Source organism: Dermacentor variabilis, chromosome 10 (genome assembly GCF_050947875.1).
Source record: "Dermacentor variabilis isolate Ectoservices chromosome 10, ASM5094787v1, whole genome shotgun sequence".
NCBI lineage: Eukaryota > Metazoa > Arthropoda > Arachnida > Ixodida > Ixodidae > Dermacentor > Dermacentor variabilis.
The window spans coordinates 40,933,644-40,956,769 of record NC_134577.1 but is presented as its reverse complement, the minus strand read 5'-3'; the positions used below and the strand labels follow the sequence as shown (position 1 = coordinate 40,956,769).

At 43.4% G+C, this 23,126-nt stretch overlaps 1 protein-coding gene across 1 annotated transcript in view; it reads left to right on the top strand.

Annotated features, from left to right (window-relative positions):
* Orc1 (origin recognition complex subunit 1) overlaps positions 1-4,148 on the top strand; it is a 34,876-nt gene extending 30,728 nt beyond the window's left edge. Inside the window, exon 17 of the mRNA XM_075672472.1 lies at positions 1,555-4,148. Within this exon, the coding sequence (XP_075528587.1) occupies positions 1,555-1,712 (158 nt within the window). The 3' untranslated portion in view covers positions 1,713-4,148. The remainder of the gene's footprint in view (positions 1-1,554) is intronic.
* The last annotated feature ends 18,978 nt before the right edge of the window (positions 4,149-23,126 follow it).

Here is a 23,126-nt window from a genome sequence, read left to right as displayed (position 1 = left end):
GCAGCGTGCCCGTCATGGGTTTCTGTCACTGGCAGCCAAGCGCACCCATCTCTGTTTCTGTCCCCTCAAAGTGGTCATAGCTATGTCATTGCCGCAAACTTGCCGATAGTAACAATATTAATCATTACTGATACGGAAGAAACTGCTTCAATGCGCATAATCTACTCGCGAGAAAAAAAAAATTTAATTCCGCGCATTCAGCTTTCTCCGCCAGCCGCCATTTTTGTTTTGGTGTCCCACACTGTTACAGCGGTAGCCACCTATTTGTTGACCTGTTCTCATCCCACAGCAAACGCAGGATGAAAAAAACATTTCTTTCTTTTCGCAGGAAATTTAACCCGCGTAATGATCGCACCCCTCAATTTGCATCAATTTTTTTTTACAATAAGGTGCGATCATTATGTGAGTAAGTACGGTACTCGCACTTGAGTAGTACATGGGGCATTCAAAAAATTTTGCAACGTCTTGCGCAGCATGCGCGGATTCGCACACAAATACCTGAAGAGCGTGTGCTTCTTACAAACAGCTTTTTACGTATGCATTTGCTGTTATTTCTTCGCAGCTTCTTTGGTCACTTTCAAGCACAAAAAAAAAGAAATTTTGTTTCTAGTAGAAAGTGTAACATTTTCGACGAGAAAATGTAAAAAGAACGTGAAAGAATAGAGAAGAAAATGTAACATGTAAAGAATGCGTACAAATCAATCAATGAACCAATCGTGCTACAGTAAGCACTCACTTGAAGTTTCACAGAAGGTATTTATTTCTTTGGCTGAAAGTACTGCAACAGTGTAGCCTGCTTCTTATTGGCAGTCACGTGCTTAACCATGGCGTCCTCAACATAGTCTAAATGATCCGCAAACAGTAGGGTGGTGCCTCCTGTTGCACCAAAGTGGTGGCATAGAAAGGCCAAAGCAGCTACAGCCTCAGTTGAAGTTGGGAGCGGAGCAACATCAGCGCTTGCGGCACCAACCTCGGCAGCATCTTTGTTTGGCTGCTACTTCCACTGCGATCTCTACATCCGTCATTCGAAGAATGTTGAAACGCTGTCAGTAACAAAGTATTAAGTGGCGTCTGCCGTGGCGTCTATGAGTGGGCCCAGTAAACACGCACTGTCACAGGTCTTTGTGGAAGCAAACTGCCATTCCTCATGAGGCGCAACAGACGCGGAGCGCAGCACCAAGGAGGAGTCAGTGTGGCAAATGCAATGCGTAGTTGACGTCGAACTAGCCAAGCCACCATGTGCATGCGCCGCTACATTCAAATGGCACCGTCAGCGCAGTTGATGTGTGCAGCTATAGTGCGCAGCAGTCCACATGGTCTGGAGTGGCGAAGTTCGATATATCCATTTTACGTCCGACCACTTTTGAAATCAAAAATTAAAAGTGCATGTGATTTTCCAGACGATATAGAAAGTGTTCGATATATGCAATAATTTGATATATCCATGTTCGATATATTGAGGTTTGACTGTACTTTGAAATTGATAGTTGTATGATGCTGTTTGCTAATGCATTTTTGTTACAGCTCATTATTTTTCCTTTCTGTTATGTACAGGAGTAAAGCCGCCAACCTTTTCTGAGGTTTCAAGCATCAGCTCACGTCTGTCAAGCTGCCGACTGCTACTGTCAGAGCTCGGAACAAACGATCTCTTCCACAAGATCCAGTTGAATGTCAGCGTTGATGACGTCAACTATGCACTCAAGGAGACGTAGCTCGACATTCCATTTAATTTTTATTCGTCTGTAATTGCCACCTTGTGGAGAACGGCGTCATGCGGTAGTCTTCAGTTGTTGCAGTGGGACGTCTGTCATTTAGCTCCCAGAGAATGTCTGAAACAGTCTTGTTCTGCATGCAGGTTCACTTGACTGAAATATCTGCGAGATGAGTGTCTGTACATTTCCTCTATTCCGTAATCTATGACATATTGTACATAGCACCGCTCTGCTTGATGTGATGAAACTTCAGTTTGCATCATAGGACAAGCTCACTCTTAATGTGTTATGCAGAACGCAAGCTCAATGACAGGTTAGTTTGAGTGAATAGTCAAAACATGTGGACTATTTCGTGCAGATGGCTGGGTCATGTGAAATGCCATTGACTTTTTAAACACGGCTATACCCTTTTTTTTTAGTTGGATTACATAGGGCCATGGAACTGAGGAAGATTCCTAAATGACATCAACTTTATTCAAGTGAAGGCAGTTTTAAGATGACGGACTGGGTGTATAGCTTAGTACAGCGGAATCTTGATAAACGGAAACCACTTAAACGGAACTGCTGCCTAAACGGAACACCATCCTCATGGTTGGTTGGTTTTGTTAGTAATGCAATGCTCTCTATAATGTATCTCAGTAAATGGAACTCCTGATAAACGGAACCAATTTCCCTGGTCCCTTGAAGTTCCGTTTAAAGAGAATCCGCTGTATAGTTAGCACTCTAATCATGCCAAGTCAAACTGATGAAACTTAACCTTTGTTGCTATTATTCTTTTCCTATTGACAATTCACTGTTTCGAGCTGTGTTTGACAATGCAAATAACTTTGCACTAGTGTGGTTGCATTAGCCTGAAGTTGTACTTTTTACTCCTATGTGAATTTTTAATTTTTTTCTTGAAGAAAATGGTAGCCATTTTAAAAGGAAGCTTTATCTTAAGCTCAACTTTGCTTTGCAATTTGAATGCAATTTGCCGAATTCAGAGACTGAAGCCTTTTTCTGTGTATTCTATGCCAAGAGTCGCAATATTTTGAATATTTAAAAACTGCTTATTTACGCTCTGCAACAAATGTAAGATTACATTAAGAAGTTTCATACAATATACCCATTAAAATGTTTCAGGTAGGCAGAATTTCTAAAATTAAGTTTTCAGGAAACTTTTGTATCTTAATAAAGTGGCTTAAAGTCTCGCATTTAAGGGGGAAAAAATTGGCATGTCATTAAGCCAGGTATAAAATGTTATTCAAGTTATGGATGCAAATGTGAAGGTATTTGTTGTTTCTCAATTATTTTAGATAATGGAACTCGTATTTGGGTTTGAAACAAAACACCTTCTGAAGAGGACAGATGCAAACAAGTCCTGCAAAGTTGTGTAACCGACCTTGACAAGGCAGTTAGTGTTGTAAAAGGAGTTGTTTTGCAAGCGAGGATGTTTATGCTATTGTTGTTTAGCAGCCTTTTACATTTTGCTGTCATTGACATTCAATCACTGTTGAGCTTATGGTTATCTGTGACTTCTTGTTTTATTTGCAGTTAGTCTTGAGATATTTCTTTAGTCTGTTTATGGAAGTGCCTGCCATTTTTTGGCAACAACTGTTTGGTGGAAGATACTTCATAGAAATGCTTTTGGACACTTTTTGATGTAACCTGTTCGGAGAAGACATTTTTAGAAACTTTTTGAAATGTTTTTTCGCTCTTTATGACAAAACCTTTTTGCTGAATACATTTTTAGAAAAGTACTTGCAGTGTTTTTATGGCTTTGGTGAGGCCCATTGTTTTAGCTTTAATGGCATTCCACTAAGATGTTCAATGTAGTTTTACTGCTGCTCTTTTAACTTTGTTGTATACAGGACATGTTTTCAAGGCAGCAAAATCAGTTTGTCTATGAACTTTTTTAGTTAGTTAAGGTTATATTGTTTTCAAAGTGTGTGTGTGTGTGTGTGTGTGTGTGTGTGTGTGTGTGTGTGTGTGTGTGTGTGTGTGTGTGTGTGTGTGTGTGTGTGTGTGTGTGTGTGTGTGTGTGTGTGTGTGTGTGTGTGTGTGTGTGTGTGTGTGTGTGAGAGAGAGAGAGAGAAAGAGAGAGACAACATTGAAGCTTAAAAGAAGCTCATTTGCTTCTTAACCTTTTTAACAAGCTGTTTTGCTGTGTTGTGATCACTTTGTATGTGTTATTCAATGCTAATGCCGTCATGTTTTGTCACAACCCAAATGAACATAGAATGGCTGCAATTCTCATGCAAAGGTGAGCTATTCACTGCCATGTGCCATTTTTGAGACTCCTGAAGTTGTCGCATTTAATATCTAGAGCACTTCTAGTCCAAACATGTAACTCTAAACAAGATTTGTGATGCTGCTGTGAATTTCCAAAGCTCAGCATTGCTACCAAGACAGTGCTTGACTTGGGTGTTATTCCTGAATAAATCAGTGCAAACAGAATGTGCAAGAAAATAATTTTTTTTTCTTTCACATGTAAAACCAGTTTGTGCCAAAAGCTAAGGCATATTATTCAAGAATGGAAGTATTGCTTTATCATTTGTGACAGATTCCTGTTCAGTCACAGCTTCGTGGTCTGTTGAACCAAAATTGAGATACCTTTCCCTGTAGCAATTTGCAGCACTCTTTATCACGACAACTAATGTTTGTCATCGATGTGCTCAGGTATTTACATCTCCTGGCATCATCATCTCCTGCTGAATTGTCTACTCATTTCTAAAACAAACTTAGTGAAAGTTTGACACCACTTATCTCAAGACTGGTTCTCGTTTTAAAATTCACACCAGGTGGATGTGCCTTCACTTTAACTGCTATATGCGCCCTAGATTAAGTTTAAGTGTTACTCCAATTTTATTTAGTCAATTATGCATTTTCGTTTCTTCTGCAAGTACTATGCATCACTTTGAGCAATCCAGGCCAAAGATTGGAATTGTGTTATCTGCTATTGGCAATTTCTAAAAATTCCACATAGCTCATTTTGGCATACGCAGAATGTTCAAGACTTTTCAACTCCGAATTTCCAGTTATTCAAGGAGACATCAGCACGAATTCTACGAGCATTCTGCTTCGTAAAGTGCACTTTTTAATTAATGACTGCTCGTATAGAAATTTTATTATTTCGCTGTTGAAAAATGAGTGTCCCACCTTCAAAAAAAAAATACAGCAAGGCGAAACTTGGGTTATCAAAAATACTAGTCCTTTCTTGATTGAGAAAAAGCGAGATGGAATTTCTCGCTACAACACCGCAACATTTCTTTTTAACGCCTTCACCAACGGCACAATGACACAAAGGACATCTTGTACAGCACATGAATGTATTTTGTAGCAGTGTTATCGAGACAGACATTGGCAATGTTTAAATGGTAAAAGTAGAGTTAGTATTAGCAAAAACGTTTGTTTTTGCTACTGCATGGAATATTGTACACACAAAGGATTGGATGGACATCAGGTCATCAGCAGTCAGTCTATTGATTTACAAGACACCCAAGCACATCAAGACAGTCGAGAGAAAGATTTAGTAATAAAGCCTCCCATTCAAGCACTTGCAATATGCAAGGATGCCTACATCAGGCAATTGTTTGACTGATTTGAATGAAGTTTATTTATACTGAAGAACAGTCAGTTCTACTAAATGCTGGAAGCAGGTTTTCGCATCGGAAGTTCTTATTTTTATCCAGAAAAGCAATGCAAATCAGGAGACATGAGAATTAAGAATCATGTTTACAGCTTTGCAACTTTTGATGAAAACACGACCATTGCAGTTTTGTAAACAAAAGATTTTAGGCATCTAAAGCAGGCCATATAGGCGTGCAATACACTACTGTTGGCAAACAAGTTGTAGATAGCTCTTATGCAGATGTCACAAACTGGTAAAAAAAATTTTTAAGAAGTGTCATTTAAAATTTTTCTATAGTGCTTCTTGTCATGCAGAGTTAGGACTAAGATGCGACTCCAATACAACAAAGATCTGCTCCCAGTAGTCGCTAGTATTTCACTTCCTCTTGTGAAACGGCAGTTTCCTTCAGATCGTTTTGTCAGTTGCGTAACGAATGCATGTCAAGGAGTTTCACATTTATTTGAACTAGGACGGAGCTAAAGGTTTCTCGCAATTGACCATTGCACCATAAGATTGCACAGTTGTTGCAGCAGTTTTCAGCTAGGCATCTTCAAGCATTACACGAGTAAAATTAGCTCCAAATTTTCTGTTTAGCAGATACTCCCCGACATGGTGCAAAGTGTGCGGTTTGACACTTCAAACAAGCGACTTCAAGCATGCATTCCGGTCTGTGTGCAAGTTGATTCATACTGTCAGGAAGTGCGATAAGAGAAATGACTCAACTGCATGCAAGAGTATCAATACACTTTTAAAAAGTGGCAGAAAAAGGAGCCAGTGATATAAAACTACATGTGCTTGCAATTAACCCCCTCCTCCACGAGCTGTTGTTCTTTCATCAGTAGAAGATGCTTTAACCAAATGTCACGCACAGTGCTGCTTCAGAAGAATTTTAAGCCTGGTACTAATAACAACTGTAAATTGTGAAAGATCTAAAGAACTATGACATTTGCAGTTTCATGCAAATAGTAATGTTGTAGTAATAGTAACACAAGCCCATTTAGCCTAACTAAATTTCTGTTCTCACACAGCCTTGGGCCGTGAGAGAGACTATCAGATGGCACAGGAGCTGTTAAAAATTGAACCCTGTAACAGGAAGCATGATAAAATTCATATGCATCTGTAGCACTTCTTTGCAGAACCTTAAAAGTTATGCAAGACCGTCTACACAGGGAATTTCATTATGCAACAGCATTTTATTTGCTTTTGATACGTATGACTATTAAATTAACCTTTTGCAGACTAAACATTGTCGAGCACTTATGCTGGCTAGTTTCCCAAATGTTGCAGCTGTAGGTGAGTCAGCCTGGGCATAATGGCATACAATCACGCAGTAAGTTATCAAAGTTCCCTGCACTGATTAATAATTAAACCATTACACAGTTCACCAAAACCTGGAGAATATACAGTGCATTACAGCAGCAGCGCAATCGTGAAACCAGATATTACCTCTCACCGTTTGAAATGAAAAGAGGAATGCACCTAATAATTTAACACAGTGAGATCTCGTCAAGGATCACATACTTCAGGAACCAAGTATTCTCGCTACAAGCCTGGTCGCAGAAAGAACACTCATTTGGTCTCTAAAATTTCATGTTTTTTCTAGCTCCATAACCAATAAATGTTTAAAGAACATGAGAGAGGGGGCATACAAGTGCAAGGTTAAGGCACATGGTTAATGTATATGAAATGAGTAGTTAACATCACAGCCCATGAAGTGGGAAAAAGGGGTTGGTCCCGCATTTGGCGACAGGCTGCCACTTACGACAGCTTACGCATGGAAGACAAAACATTTTGGAAACCTCCTTTTCCCACGATTTCACATGCCCAATCACTAGAGGATCTTATTAGCTGCCAAAATGTAGCGTTCATGACTTACTGACACCGTAACATGACATGCATTAAATGTGAGCAGTGTGATATAGTCAGTGGAACAGCATACTCAGCTGGGCCTTTCACGTCACAGAAAACATAAAAGTGCATATCAGTGCACCAATTTCTGCCACTACTATTTACATGTTCAAGTGTTGTTCTGACCTCGCTTAGTTAAAATGATATGTGACCACTTCCAAGTGTTCCAAGCAGGACACAGGAAACAACAGTGTTCCTGAACTGTGCAAGTCTCTCTAAAAAGAACCATTAATCACCAGCGTGTTGTTAGAGCAAAGTAACATGTGCAGAAGGAAGGCAACACATCAATACTCCAACATCATGAGTAGAAATTGAAACACCACTTAGTGATGTGTTCTAAGTAGATCTTGTGTTCAAGAACGTGCCATGCAAAAGGCAAAAGCATTTGACAACTTGAAACAGAAATCATGCGGGCTGTTCTGCATTGGTTTCACAGTGTACAGCCAATGTCAAAAGTTTCAAAGCCACATAACAATTTGTCACTATAGCCAGTTATGGTGCTCCTGTATTGTGCCAGAGATTATATGAAGATTAGGAGAGCGAACGGCGTTGTCTGGCATTAATGCAAGAAATGTTCTATGGTGCATCAGTACGTTTCCCGATCATACGATTCTGGAATGCAAGGTTAAACCATGAATTGAACCCCCAAAAGCAACACAGACGCTATCAGAAAGACAACAGCGGGGGGGGGCTCCAGGTTAATTTTAGGCGCTTGTGGTTCTTTTAACATGCACCGAGAGACCCGTACGTAAGCACTCTTGCATTTCACCACATTAAAAATGCAGCTGTCGAAATTTTCGACAAGGACTGTGGCAGCTTACAAGCTACAAATACATGAATGCGCTTGCTGTTTCTAATCCTTAAATACCCGTAAATGAAATTGACATCACTTTTGTCCGGTAAGAATAAAGGAAAATGGCATTTCAATGCCAAAATGCTGGAATGCAAATTCTTCGTAAATACACACAATAGATAACTATAAGAGGCACCACTAAGCAAATTCTATAAAACATGCGAGTAGCAATGAAGTACTGCGACACTGCATGTCTACATGCATCACAAACAAAACAAGCATAAGAATACAAGAAAATATAGAAGTGCTTCCCCTGCCAAACTAAGGAATGCCTTTCTTCTTCTAGTCTCAGCAGACAGTCTTTGTTTGACCTTTACAATGCACGAGATTCTCAAAAGCCATATGATGGCCCTCTTGTGATGTGGAGCTGTAGAAACTGTGACCAGCCGTACCCTGTCGCACACACAACATTAAAAGAGCTTGAAACGATGCGCAGAGAGGGTGCTTTACGTTGGGCAATCCTGTCCAAACTGACATGAAAAGATATGACATGAAACTAACATGAAAAGACATCCAAGCATTCACAGCACCTATTTGAGCACTTAAAGGTATGACAAAAGTGACAACAAACTACAATGTATATGGAAATTCTGTGCTGGTTAGGCAGTTTTTGCCAGCTGTACTGTTTACGAAGTAATGGCAAGGCACAATATCAAGTTCGTCCACGTTAAGCACTCTTCTACAAGTGTAGTCTGAGCCGCTGATATCCTCTCCAAGTATGTAGCCACGAAATTCAGTATTTCTATGTTTTGCAATACTGGGCCTCTTCATATTTTTCCTCACAACTGAGCACCTGCTTTGTTTCTTAATGTCATCCACTATGAGCTAACAAATTTGTTTTCAAGGTGCATAGAGAGTGCAACAATATGTGGACAGTTGACCAAACATCAAAACCCCACTTTCACCACACTCGCTTTCTTCCCCATATAAATGCAACAAATTTTATGCAGAGTAGTGCGTGCATGGTAATACCACTGGTGGTACTCTCCCGTGGTCACTTTTGCGAGGCCTCACGTTAATCAGCATGGGACACATCACACACCTGGCAGTGTTGCTGGGACTGTGCAACGATAGCAAGCTTGGCACTGTGCCAGGAACACCGTTGTCCGTATACACTGGCGGCATCCAATGTTGTCATTTGAAATATTGCAACAGTGACTGTGTATCCCCAGTGCAATGATTGTGCAAGAATACTGCCCCATGTCTACATTCACCTTGTATTTGAACAGCTGAACCCAAGGCAACCCTACTTTGTAAGAACGAAGCTTGACAATCGCAGCTGCATTTGCTGCACCCCCCTGCCTCCATATAGACAAAAAATATTGCTGCACTTCTGCAACGGTGAGTACAACGAGAGCATACCTCAGTGTGCAGCTCTCCAGAAGAACACTTGCACAACAGGTGTCAGCTTGTGTGCCCATTTCAACAATGCAGCTTCGCAGCAAGTGCACCAGAGGAAAATCTAGTGCTGGGGCACGCATTATGTCCACCAGTATGGTGGCTAAACTAGCATAGAAATGATGTCAGTCCATGGATTTGTCTGAACTTCTGCCCTTTGGCTCCGAACGGCCGTGTAGCTTTTTGTATTACCGTTGCTGGAGCCACTTACTTGTCGCAGGTTCATTGAATGGCAATGATCAACCTTACTTAGCTTACAATTTCTACCATTTGGATGCAAAAAAATATAAAAACTTCTGCATATTAGAAAGATTTATCCATGACAAGTGTTACTGACCAAATATATAGACTTAGTGATATACTCCAAAGTGTTCAGATTTACGAGCCGGAAATTTCATGACAAAATTATTCATTCTGTTAATGTGAAGCACTTGCTCTAAAGACTGTTCTAAAAAACATAGCAAGGCTATCCTGCCACACAGCCAAACTGTAAGAACACTAAAAGAAGTCACAGTGCACTTTCCCAACGATGCTTTGTGAAATTATAAAAAAATCCACGCACCACCCATGATTTCCACGGTGATGAACAGCTGCGCTCCAAGATTTTGCTCAAGTAATCTTAGAATGACAATCAATGCCTTACACGCGCCAAGGTGCTGACTATTCATGACCTGAATGTGAACAGAACAATAAAGGCATGGCATGGAAGGCAGTGGCAATAAATGCTACATTGGCATACTAACCAGACAAGAATCAGCTGTGAAGAAAAAAAAAATTCTGTGCCTGTGCCTGCACGGTACAAGCCAGAGTGCAGCTGAGATACTGACCACTGAGACCAGGCTGTGGTATGGACATGGGTGAATGTGACGATGCACTTGTGGCTAATCAGTTCATCATAGAGTGGTTGCGACAGAGGCCAGTATGAACTGATTGCTCACAAAGTGTGGGAAGATTGTGACAACACGAGGCTGAGTTTTGAGCAGGCCATGTGTACGAATGGTGGGCACGTGAACAAACAATGAGCTGAACTATAAGTCAAGTCCTAAGCTGGACCTTGACTGATGTGCCATGGCAGTATTGTTTGGATTGTTCAGCATTGGGATATGAAATAATCTAACCACGAAAAAAGCTTTGGTTGGCCAGCAACCGTATGTACACCTTGTGCAAGATAATGTGAAAAAAATGAACTCTCTGAACTATGCTAACAAATGATCATTTAGACAGTTTTACATTAGGATGCCAAGTGCCATCACTTGGATCTAGCTTTGCTGGAAGACATCTTAAAGAGTCAATTGCTACAGCAGGTCTGGGGACGTATTCTGAGACGATCACTTTGACTATATTATCGCCCTTGCGTGACGCAGTACTCAACCAGCCAATCAGCATGTGCCTTATGGCCAATGCGATATTGCCAACAGTTATTGTCCCAGAATATGTTCCTTGGGCCGCTATTTTGCAGCGATGCCTTATGCCTTATTCTATGCTATTCTTATCATCCATCACGCACGGCCGCCTGATCGCGTTGATAATGTGGGCAGACCGTCGCTCTGACCAGTGGCCAAGCGCGAAAAGCCTGAAAAGGCATAGAATCGGAAAAGGCATCGCTACAAAATACCGGCCTTGGAGTGTGATATTATACCAGCCAAAGGTTTTTTCGTCCTTGTTGTACAGTCACTCGTACCTCCTCTGCACCAATTTGATAAAGCACACATCATCGTAACACTCAAGCTTCAAAAGAACCATGTTGGGCAAATCTATCTGGACTTCAGGGCCTCACCAAATACTGAGCCTGATAGAGGTAGTTGGCCAAAGGCAGATTTGCCGTGTTAAGGTTGAGATGGTTAGCACTCAAGCAAAGTGATGGTTGATCCTTCACTTATAATGAAAGGAAAACGCTTGACAACTGGAAACTCTAACCTCACTTAACTACGGTTGCAAATAGGGCCGTTCTAATGGCTTCTGCCTCAAGGCACCGCGACATGTCGCGAGCTGGATCCGCACCAGGATGTGGCTGTGGCAGTGCATGCCTCGAAGCCTCGGCAAGCCACGCGTCACCAATGCCATCACCCCACTCCTCGCACATGTTGTGCAGTGTGCTGCACGCGGCCACAATGCTCGGCATCAGGTCGACGCCGCTGCCATTGTGACGCAGCAGATACGGGAAGCGCGCCTCGAGGTGCCTGAATGCCACCTCGCCGACCGAGAGGACCTCGCAGAGGGCACGGTTGAAACGGAGTTGCCGTTCGTCCGGGTTGAGGAACGGCGTGATGATCCAGTTGCGGAGAGGATAGCCTGCACCCGCAGCAAGAACCCTGTGTGTACGTCCCACTTGGGGATTGTCCTCGTCGTGGCCGACGAAGAGTGTGCCTTCCTCGCCCTTCTTCCAGAGGCTGGAGCTGCGCAAGACCTGGGACACCTGCGTGCTGCCAGGCCAGCCAATGTTGAGATCCCAAAAACGCCGGTCAGCGCCGACAACGGCTTGCACAACGATGGAGTTCCAGCCTTCTGGGTTGGTGTACTCGCCAGAGTCATCGTCTGGTGGTGGCTGGATGGGGACGTGTGCAAAGCAGAGGGCGCCAGCGCACTGTGGAAGGCCAGCCTTTTCGCGAAACTGGTCAGTGATGTCATCAAGGTCTTCGTCAAAGGGTACCTGAGCATGAAATGCAACACCATTTGTTTTAACAGCATTCATTAAAATTGGACTAGCTATTAGTGAGCTGTTACTTCAGCTTGTATGTTGCAACATGAATGAAGACAACATGAATGAAAACAAAGCCTTGACCTGACAGATAACGCAAGATATCATTCAATATCTAGTTTCTGTTCTAACCATGGCCATGCTATCCAGCTGTTCCTAACCTGCAGACTGAGCAAGAAGAATAATGGCAATAGAGGGCTTCATCTCTCTGTTAGTTGCCAACACATAAAGACATCAGACAATAATGAAGCCAAGGAGAGCATTGGGTTACTCATAGCCTTAGTTTCAATTTGGACAAAGCTGATCATTTTTCTATAATTCAAACAATATAAACGCTGCGAACGAGGCAACAGCATTTTGCTTATTTTGTTGTAGGAGTTGGAGCTATACTCACTGAGAAGTTAGTGAGTGTTGCATTGATTTATGTTTCTTGTCAATTACGCACGGGCACTGGTCGCGTCAAACATGACGTGCTCTTGCAGCACTCGTCTTAGCCAAGTTGGATAGCCAACTGGTGCGGCTAACCAGTTGTGGCCTTTTGATTACCTGCACAAACCGGGGCATCAGCACCTTCACGACTGCCGAACAGAACTCCCGCACGATGGCGCCGACCGTGTCACCTGTCACTCCGAAGGCCCTCAGCAATGCCGGGTCATCCCAGACCTTGCCGAGACGCCAGAGCGCTATGGCGACGCGCTGTTCGTACGGCGGGTGGCCACCGTTGGCTGCCTGGTCCATCGTCATGAAGGGCTTGAGTTCAGTGAGCAGGAAATGGTAGAGATCCTTCCCGACCCTGAACGTGTTCAGCCAGACGTCGTCGCCAATGAGTCCCGGGGTCAGGAGGCGGTCGTTGGCGTCCTGCGACGCGTCGTCCAGCTCAGTGTCGCCCTCGTAAAGGCCGTCGACGAAGTCTGCCGAGGACGAGACGTGGTTAGAGTTTGCCACTCGGTTCGGGCACAGGTCCCGGCCAAGGCCGGCCGAGAAGGCAGTCTTCAGGATGCTCATGAGAAAGTGGATCCTGGACTGTCGCCTCTGGACGCGACGCAAAAGCATCGTGTTCTGCACCGCGTACGTGCGACGGTCCAGGATCATCCGTCTTCGGCGCTTACGGAGAGCGTGCAAGAGGAGCATCTGACAGCCGATCACGGCGCGCAAGTCCTTTGTGTCTGATATGAGCAGCGGTCGCGGAGTGCTGCTTCCGCTGCTCGACGACCCCAGGCTCGGGGGCGAGCGGGTCTGTTCCGCGGTTGTCGACGACATAGCGTTACTTGACGCACCGCTTGGTGTTCGCGCGCACACACGCTTTTCAAATGACGGTACGGATCGAGCGCGTCAGGTGCAAGTGACACTCTCGCTAGCGCTGCGCGCAGGACGTCAGGACTCGCAATCTCGCGGCAGGCGCACTGCTGTCCCCGAGGTCCGAACCATGGCGACGACGAGAGCTCGGCTCGTTGACGAGAGTGAGGGGGAGAGAGGAAAGGATAAGAAGACACAGAAAATCGCAACGTGAGAGCTGCAATGGCTAAACCTGCTTCCGCCGCCGCTGTCACGGGCGAGAACGCAGCATTCCCGAATGGGACGGTCCCACAAGAATCGGCGTCTCCGTCGAGATGTTCGTTCACAGCTGCCGCTCCGTCATTCGCGATACCTTCGTCGCATCGTCCGTCGCTTGTCAGCCACGCAAAGCAGCACGCAGCGCTTGCGAAAGGAGAAAAAAAAAAAAACTTGTCGGGCCGAAGTTCGACGCGGCGCTTTTGTGCCTGTTTTGTTGTTTCGAACTGGACCCTCGGGCTAAGACTCCGCCTTCATTCCACAGGTGGCGCAACGCAACGACGAGGAAAACATTTTTCTTCCTTTATTTTCTTTGCATTTTGCTGCGCTTTTGCGATTTCGCGTTAACGCATTGCGAAAGTTAAACGCTAGTACAGTTGCGGTAAATAAAAATTATGCCTCAGCTATAAGTAAACACTAACTTGAGACTTCTCGTTGCAAATCAAGCATAAACTCTGGGTTTTACGTGCCGCTGCGGTGCTGCGGTAGTTAAAAAAAAGCGCGCGTAGTTTGTACGCGTTTTACGTCGTAATGTCAAGTTATTGCGCAATAACGCAGAGGCTTGGCTAATATTAGGTAATTTTAGATAATAGCAACAAAATACGCAGGCTCGTAATAACAAAGAAAAACAGTTCAGCAGCATGTTACGTTCCTGTAACACGTGAAGGCGAAAGCCTGCTGCACACGTGGTAATGCATTAAAAGTAATACGTTCAGATAGGTCAAACTTCTCGCAAGACATATCGGGCCGCATTGTGAAGTAAACGTATGGCGCTGAAGGTCGACCTCAACTACATATATGTGCGAGCACCTAATGCACCACCTAAAGGCTATTTCGTTCTTTCTTTCTTATTTTAAACAGAACAGCGCGTATTTTGACAGGGACAAGAAGGGACACGGACGAGCGCTGACTTGCAACTTCAGTTCCAAGTCGGCGCTCGTCCGTCTCCCTTCTTGTCCCTGTCAAAATACGCGCTGTTCTGTTTAAAATGGCTTACCAACTCGCCCAAACGTCCGTTTTAACGAGTTTCTTTCTTCCTTTCCTTCTTTAGATCATTATTTCGTTTCTTCATTCATATTCAGCCATTGCATCTTTGCTTGCTTACATGCGTATGAGCCATTCCTGATGATGATATTTTTTGCACCACTGATTTTTTTTGCTTCGCTGGACTAGACGCCGCCTTTTTCGGGTATGAGCCATGTGCATGGTAACGAGCCACCTAAGACTTTCGCCTTAAAAAGAAACGCAGTCGCCCGTGCTAACTGGCAGCAATCGAATGTGCCTCAACGCTTGGGTTACGGAAACTCGTACCGGTTTAGCAACCAAAAGTAGCTCTAATTCAAGGCGGAAATAGATTCCTTAAACGGAACAGCTTCCAGTGCATGTATCAATAACTTTAAGCAAGCTGGCATTGCTTTGGCATTATGTTTACATATTATAATTGCGGTCGACAGCTAGAATAAAGGATTTGACTTAATACTATACCACAGCCAGGCCACAAAGGTATAGAATGAGTCCATCGTGGCTCTTAGCGCTTGCTGAGACATGTGCAATCAGGCATCTAGTGCGATGGAACGGCTCATTCCAAGTCCAAAGGTCTTAGACATTTGGACTTGGAATGGGATAAGTGACTGCAATTAATTTGTTTGAATGAAGTGCGTGCTTAGAAGAAGTATAAGGATCGATGGCGAATACCTCAACAACCTTCGGTTTGCCGATGACATTGTTCTGTTCAGCAACACTGCGGACGAGTTACAACAAATGATTGAGGCCCTTAACAGGGAGAGTGTAAGAGTGGGGATGAAGATCAATATGCAGAAGAGAAAGATAATGATAAATAACCGGGCAAGGGAACAAGAGTTCAAGATCGATCGCAAGTCAGCCTCTAGAATCTGTGAAGGAGTATGTTTACCTTGGTCAACTACAGGGAACCCTGACCATGAGAAGGAAATTCACAGAAGAATAAAAATGGTTTGGATCGCATGCGGCAGACATCGTGAGCTCCTGACTGGGAGCTTACCGCTATTACTGAAAAGGAAGGTATACAATCAGTGCATTTTACCGGCGCTGACATATGGGGCAGAGACTTGGAGACTGACAAAGAAACTTGAGAACAAGTTAAGGACCGCACAGAGAGCGATGGAACGAAGAATGCTAGGCATAACTTTGAGAGACAGGATGAGAGCGGTTTGGATCAGAGAGCAAACAGGTATAGACGATACCCAGGTAGCACACAAAGTCTTGAAAACGTCGTATTAAGGGATTCAACGTCTGAAACGGATTTTTGACCAAAATCGACGCGTCAAAGACGTTCCAAACAAGATAGCTTAAAAACGAGGGGTGAATACGTTTTGATAACGTTGGAAGCCAGACAGCTTAAAAACGAGGGGTGAATACGTTTTGCAAACGACTCAAAACGCCACCGCCACGCCACGGTGCGTCAGCCTCTTTAGCGGCTTCTACAATATTCAACAACCCATCAACGCGATCCAACCTTGCGCAAGGTGGTGATACCGTCGTCAAATCATGTGACCAAGGTGGCCACGTGATTCGTGATGCCGGGCAGCCGGGCGAGCCGGGGCATAGTCGCGTCGTCATGGCGTCGTCGCGTCACCGCACTCGCATTGCGCTGTGGTTTTTTTGCGGCTGTTCTGAACGTGCTGCCGCTGCCCTTTGCTATGTAAGTGTTGCAGTGTTTTGCTGTCAAGAAAACGATATTCTGTGATCAGTTTGGGTTGTGCGATATGTTTGTGTGGTTTTAATTTGGAAATCAGTAGTGTTTTCAATTGTTATGTGATCAAGGCGGCCACGTTATTCGTGAAGCCGGGCATAGTTACGTTATCGCACTCGCATGGCACTATGGTCTGTTTGCGACTGTTCTGAATGTGCTGCCGCTGCCCTTTGTCATGTAAGTGTTGCAGTGCTTTGCTGTCAAGAAAACGACATTCTGTGATTAGTTTGGGTTGTGCGATCTGTTTGAGACGGGCATAATAACGTTATCGCACTTGCATTGCGCTGTGGTATGATAGCGGCTGTTCTGAATGTGCTGCCGCTGCCCTTTGTCATGTAAGTGTTGCAGGGTTTTGCCGTCAAGAAAACGACGTTCTGTGATTAGTTTGGGTTGTGCGATCTGTTTGTGTAGTTTAATTTGGAAATCAGTAGTGTTTTCAATTGGAGGGCGCGGAGTGGAGGGCACTAATCAGCTCTTCAAGTTCATTGTCATGTTATGTGAGGCGCCTTTTCACTGACGCTGTAATTAAGGCGTTAAGGGCAGTATAAGGACGAAAGTTAGAGGGACGAAATCGTGCCTGTGTGTCCCTAGCGTCGGGGTCGGCCGCTATGCGTGATCCTAACAAGAAAGCATTTTGCAGAATGCGAAGAAAGGCGGCAAAATTTCTGTCTGTGCGCACCTTGCCGATCTCCGCAATAGAGCCATCATCGTGGTATTTTAGTCTCCCGTTTAGCAAGAGTGTTGCAGACAAGGGAACTGGTTCAAACAGGCTTTTTTTTAATGATTCACTACTAGTGCGTTATCCCAAAAGGTGAGGTCAAGTGCTCGCCCTATTTTCTTCCCTCGCGCTACAGCGCACTGACAGAATTTTGCGTTTACCATACCGTGCTTTTATCGTTTGCGCTTCAGGTTCTCGATTGTGTTTTCGCCCCTTTTACCGACGTGATGGGTATTTCATGGTATTACCGGATACCACATGTGTCCATATATTCTGTCCAATATATGAAACGGCCAAATTCGATTTTATTTGACGCCTCAAATGGTAGTAATGTATTGAGTCCCTTGTAGCTTTGTGCTTGTTATCAATTTTACTATTTGGCGAATGGATACAGCATGCACGCTGCATAACTCGCTTGTGCATACTGCATACGTGAGTCGAGTATGCCCTTGGTATAAAATAACTTGTATGCTTTAGGTAGTACGATTGTTTGCAGTTTGGGACATGTGTCGGAATGTACGCTGTGCGCCCTTCGCGCTTTACGGCGGCCTGCCGAGTTCGTGCGGGTGCCATGTGTGCGCATGGAGTTCGCGAAGCGCTCTCGCAGTTTTTTTTAATATATATATACATGTGTTCTGTTCGCGCGCTTCGCACAACAGGGCATGTCGCAGTTCTTTGTCCTTGTGCAACACATTTTCCTAGCGTACGTCTGTGCATTATTTGATACCGGTTTCACACGGGGTTCTTTTAGCCGCTATCCAGTCCGTTACAAATCGAATTTCTCGGTCGTGATGGCTCCTCTGCGCAAGCTACGAGAGTGAGCCAGTCGCATCGATAATTTCGATCCGGATCGGGTTTGATCGCGATCGAGAGTGGTCGTGTGACACCGGTTTTACACATGGCTCCCACATAGGGAACACTTTAAGTTCAATGCTACTGAGTGAAGAGCAAGTGCATATATATGCCAGTGGTGGTATGTGGGCAAGTCTCTCTGGTGAAGCCAATACTTGTGCATTCAAAACATTTCAATTACCAGCGTAGTGCATCAATGTGTCTACTTCGACAAAATGGAGCACCAGTGCAGATATCTGAACATACCTGTCCAGGGCAGCAAGTGTGTCTAGATTGAAACCACTACCAGCATGTGCGGCAGTTCTATTTCTAGCAGCGGGACTGCACAATAATCAGTAGGGTGCTCTCAAGCTGTTTATCTATGAAGCTCTGCCTAGACTGTGTGCCAAATATTTTTGGACGTGAAAGTGGGGGTGAATTGGTAAATATCAGTGGAACTGTGCCTGGACTTTGTGGCAAATGTTTTTGGATGTGAAAGTGTGAGTGAACTGGCAAAGAATTTGCTCTGGGCTACATGTGTTAAACGTTTTTTCTCATTCAGAGTGTTTTTTTTTACTTTAGGAGACTGGAGATGTGCGCAAAGTGTGACATGTCAGTGTGCTAATTAATGTATTTGCTGGTTTGCAAATTATTCGTTCCAACTTTATTTTTGCCAGAGAGGTACAACTTTGCCTCTTGTAAAGGGATTTTTAGATAAAACACTTACTATTTATTATGACCATTGCTTCCTTTGTTACACAAATGCAGCTTCCAGTGCATTCCATTTTATTTCCATGTTTATGTGGGTTTCTAATATGAGGCTTGCATATTCATTTCTCACGTTCTGGAGTGGCAAGATGCAGCATTACTGTCTCATCGTTCGCTGTACTACAGTAGTGTTCACTTGTTACACTGAATCCCCCGTTTAAGTATTCTGTACTAATTTCACTTTATTGCTTTCTTGTTGTATGGTTATTTTTCTCGCCATTACCTTCTTTGATATATCCTAAAGGCAATATTTCCAATTTTGCATTGTTCCCATTTTTTTTATTTCTGTCACAGGATTGTTTTATGATGGTATGCGGTGGTATTTCTTTTTGTGCTCTTTTCAAGCTTCTAGATAATTGGTAACATTGCTTGGAGGCAGTTACCATCCAATTCATACTCTTGCATTTTTCAGTCTACTTCTTCCATTCGCTCAGATGTCACTTCTGCATAACTCTAGTCCATCTAATAGCACGCGCACTTTACTATGATAAATTAGACACTTTAGTACACTCCAGGTTTTTCTGTTCATTTTTGTATGTGTACTTGGAATTTTGTTTATGTGCTAGTGAATGTTCACTTTCGAGTTCATTACGAATCCTTTCTGCGACTTTTGTCATTGTTGATGTACTTTTATTTCTATTTGCATTTCTCACACAGTTTGTTCGAACCTTGCATAAGCATTACATTTTAATAAAGTGTTCTTGCTTTGTCACAATGTTCTCATTTCATGCACTCTTGGCATGAAGGGCTTGGTCTGGCCACCTGCCAAGACGTGGCCATTTGTTCTTTGCAGGATGTCATTCCCATTGTGGTTGTAAGCATCGTAGCTTACTAAAGGCGGTATTAAGGATTTATTATTCCTAACAGGCTCATTTTCGTGCGACTTGGTAGACGATGCGCCGGCCATGCGGGGAACAGTGCTTGGCACTGCGCCATGGCTCTTACAGTCAACACCGACGCTTCTACTCATCTGGGGCGCGATTGGAGATCGTTGTTCGAAACGCCCGATCAGTTTCACCTCACGCGATTGGCCTAGGCCGCGCCAACGGGTGCGGCTGACGACGTCTGCGCGGCATAGGCCAGTCGCGTGAGGCGAAACTAAACGCGTGTTTTGAACAACGATGTCTCATCGCGCCCGTCACCCGCGAAAATTAGCTTCAGATGATCGTAAACCTTTCAAGACCGCTTCTAGACCAGCTTTTTGATAACGTCCTAAAAACGTTTAGAAATTGGTTACGAATAGTTTTGGCAAAGGGATTACTTGTGTCTTTCCCAATCCTATTTCTAGACCAGCTTTTCGAATACGTCTTGCAGACCTGTTCTAGATCGTCTCAAGAAAGTAATTAAGCCGGACATTAGCAGTGATATCCGACGTTTTCCCGCCGAAGTTCTCTCATTCGTGTCTTCTTTAACCCGTTTTTATCGTCTTGGATAAACGCTACGAAAACGTTACGTATCTCTTTTGTGCTACCTGGGTATTCTAATAAACATCAAGAGAAAAAAATGGCGCTGGGCAGGTCTTATTTGTAATGCGCAGATTAGATATAACCGTTGCACCATTAGGTTGACAGAATGGGTACCAAGAGAAGGGAAGCGCAGTAGAGGACGGCAGAGGCCTAGGTGGTGCGACGAAATTAGGAAATTTGTGGGTGCTAGTTGGAATCGGTTGGCGCAGTACAAGAGTAATTGGCGATCGCAGGGAGAGGCCTTCGTCCTGCAGTGGACATAAGTAGGATGATGATGATGATAATGAATATGGAATAGCCAGCGCCTGATGAGAGCGACTACAGTATAGAATCACCTTTCAAACAGAAACCCCCTAGCCCTTCCACTCAAGGGAGGCCCAGACCGCTTCCAGCAGAGGCTCAAGATCACACGCGCAAATGGACCTCGGAAAATCTGTTGCGACGTGTGTGTACGACTGCACCGATTTGTTTTCACTCCCGTCGCATATGCACTGCCTGCAACGTCGCCGATGATCGCACGTGACCTAGCTATAGAGCTCAGCAAATTGTCCAATGCGCTGCAAAGAGAGAAAGAGAGAAAGAAGAAAGGTACAACCACATATCTACGACACAAAACAATAATTAAATCACTGTTTGAGTTATCTTACATTTCTTCTTTCTTTCATTTTGAACTATATAGGTATACGTACCCGATGCTTAACCCGGTTCTCGGCCAATCTCCCGGTGTACACTCTATAGGCACTATATACCCGGAGTGAGTTTGGGACACTAAATTTTAGGTTCTACATCTACATCCAAAAAACAAAAAACAGCATGCATTAAAACCGAAATGCGACGGAATTAAAATAGACTTATTTATTAACTTAACTTGTACCTGATACTCTTCCCGCGGCATTGTGCAAACCCTTGTGTTTAACTCGCGCAAGCTGGCGTTTCATCTAGCTTGCTGAAATAGCCTTCCTCTGTTACAGAAATCCTCTGAAATCCTCTGTTACAGAAAAAAAAAAAGGGGGGGGGGGGAGGTGCAGAACTTTGCAACAATAACTGTGCGCGCACGTCTTGGCGGAGGCGAACCTTGCCCAATGTCGTTTATCTCGACAGACTAGTGATTTCGTGCAAATTGTGATCTATCAAGCAATAAACCTCGATATATTTCTGTTAGATACATAGCCAAAGTGGGGGAAAGTCCGCGCTGTACAGAAAAACATGCGGGACCGATGGCGGGATCGAATCTATGTTTTCCAGCACAGAAGCACAAGGCTCCATATAGTCATTAGACCAAGATCGCTTTTTTTTTCTTCTTGTCGTTGTTGTTCATGATTAGGCCACAATCGTACGTATACATACGTTTCTCTCGTGCAAAAGTTGCTCTTCACTATATATATATATATATATATATATATATATATATATATATATATATATATATATATATATATATATATATATATATATATTCAAATTGAGGACGACGCAACGAGCTATGGAAAGAAGAATGATAGGTGTAACGTTAAGGGATAAGAAAAGAGCAGATTGAGTGAGGGAACAAACGCGAGTTAATGACATCTTAGTTGAAATCAAGAAAAAGAAATGGGCATGGGCAGGACATGTAATGAGAAGGGAAGATAACCGATGGTCATTAAGGGTTACGGACTGGATTCCAAGGGAAGGGAAGCGTAGCAGGGGGCGGCAGAAAGTTAGGTGGGCGGATGAGATTAAGAAGTTTGCAGGGACGGCATGGCCATATATATATATATATATATATATATATATATATATATATATATATATATATATATTCTGTTGATTTACTTAACACTTAATTTCACCATATTTTTTACCTCCTAATTAAGAATAATAGAAGCGTACAGCTGCAGAACATATGAATAGTGTTCAGTTCTTTAGTGACTTTTGTCAAGTTTACAGAATGGGGGCGCCATGCGAAAACTCACCATGGGAACATCAGATGTCAGAACATCAAATGCAACCTATTCAGACACGTGTAAATTACGCCTGGTGCATCACATTGTGAAAAAAGAATGGAAGAAGTGAGCCCACTGCACATGACGACATGCACCGAGCAACAATACCCAACCATTTACTTTTATTTTTTTACTATTACATTTTTCACACTGTATTCAAGCTTGCAGCACAATCCCAATCAGAAGGGTTTCAAGATGTATGTGAAACATTTTAAATATCGTTACCTTCAACAATGCTCTTAATGTTGATGCACAACGCATTCTTGGCGTACACACAGCACCTTAGAGGGACAATTAAATTAATGTTAATTAGTTGACATTATGTATGACCAATTGGTTAATCGGTAAACGATATATCACGCATTTCTCTATGTCTCCTGCCGCTAATAATTAATTCGTTTTCTAAAGAAACAAACAAGAAAGAGAAAAAATAAAAAAATATTCTTACACCGCTCACTTCTGACAGATGGCTTTTGTTTTCCACTGAAATATGTGTGCACTAGATGCTTCGCTTGGTGCTTTTTATATTTTGTGCGCTTTTTATATTTTGTGCGCTTTTTAATATGCTACTCAGCAGATCACAGTGCACTTGGCGACTGAAAAATTCGTCATTAATATGTGTAATGCAAGAGCTTTTTCCCTGACATCATTAGTCGATGAACACTGTTTCTTCAAAATATGTTATCATGACCATGTTGTCCTACGTCACACCTTGGCTCCCTGCGCACGCGCGGAAGTTTTTTTTTTTTTTTTTCCCTAAGCGTTTCTGAGGCTGTTATTAAACAGTTGGTAGTATGGCGCTTCAGGTTCTTCTTATTTCTGTCCCCTTTCACGAAATGTATTTCGCGCAACAATCCCAAGGTTACCTAGAAAAAAAAACTGTTCACAAGTTCTTCGTGA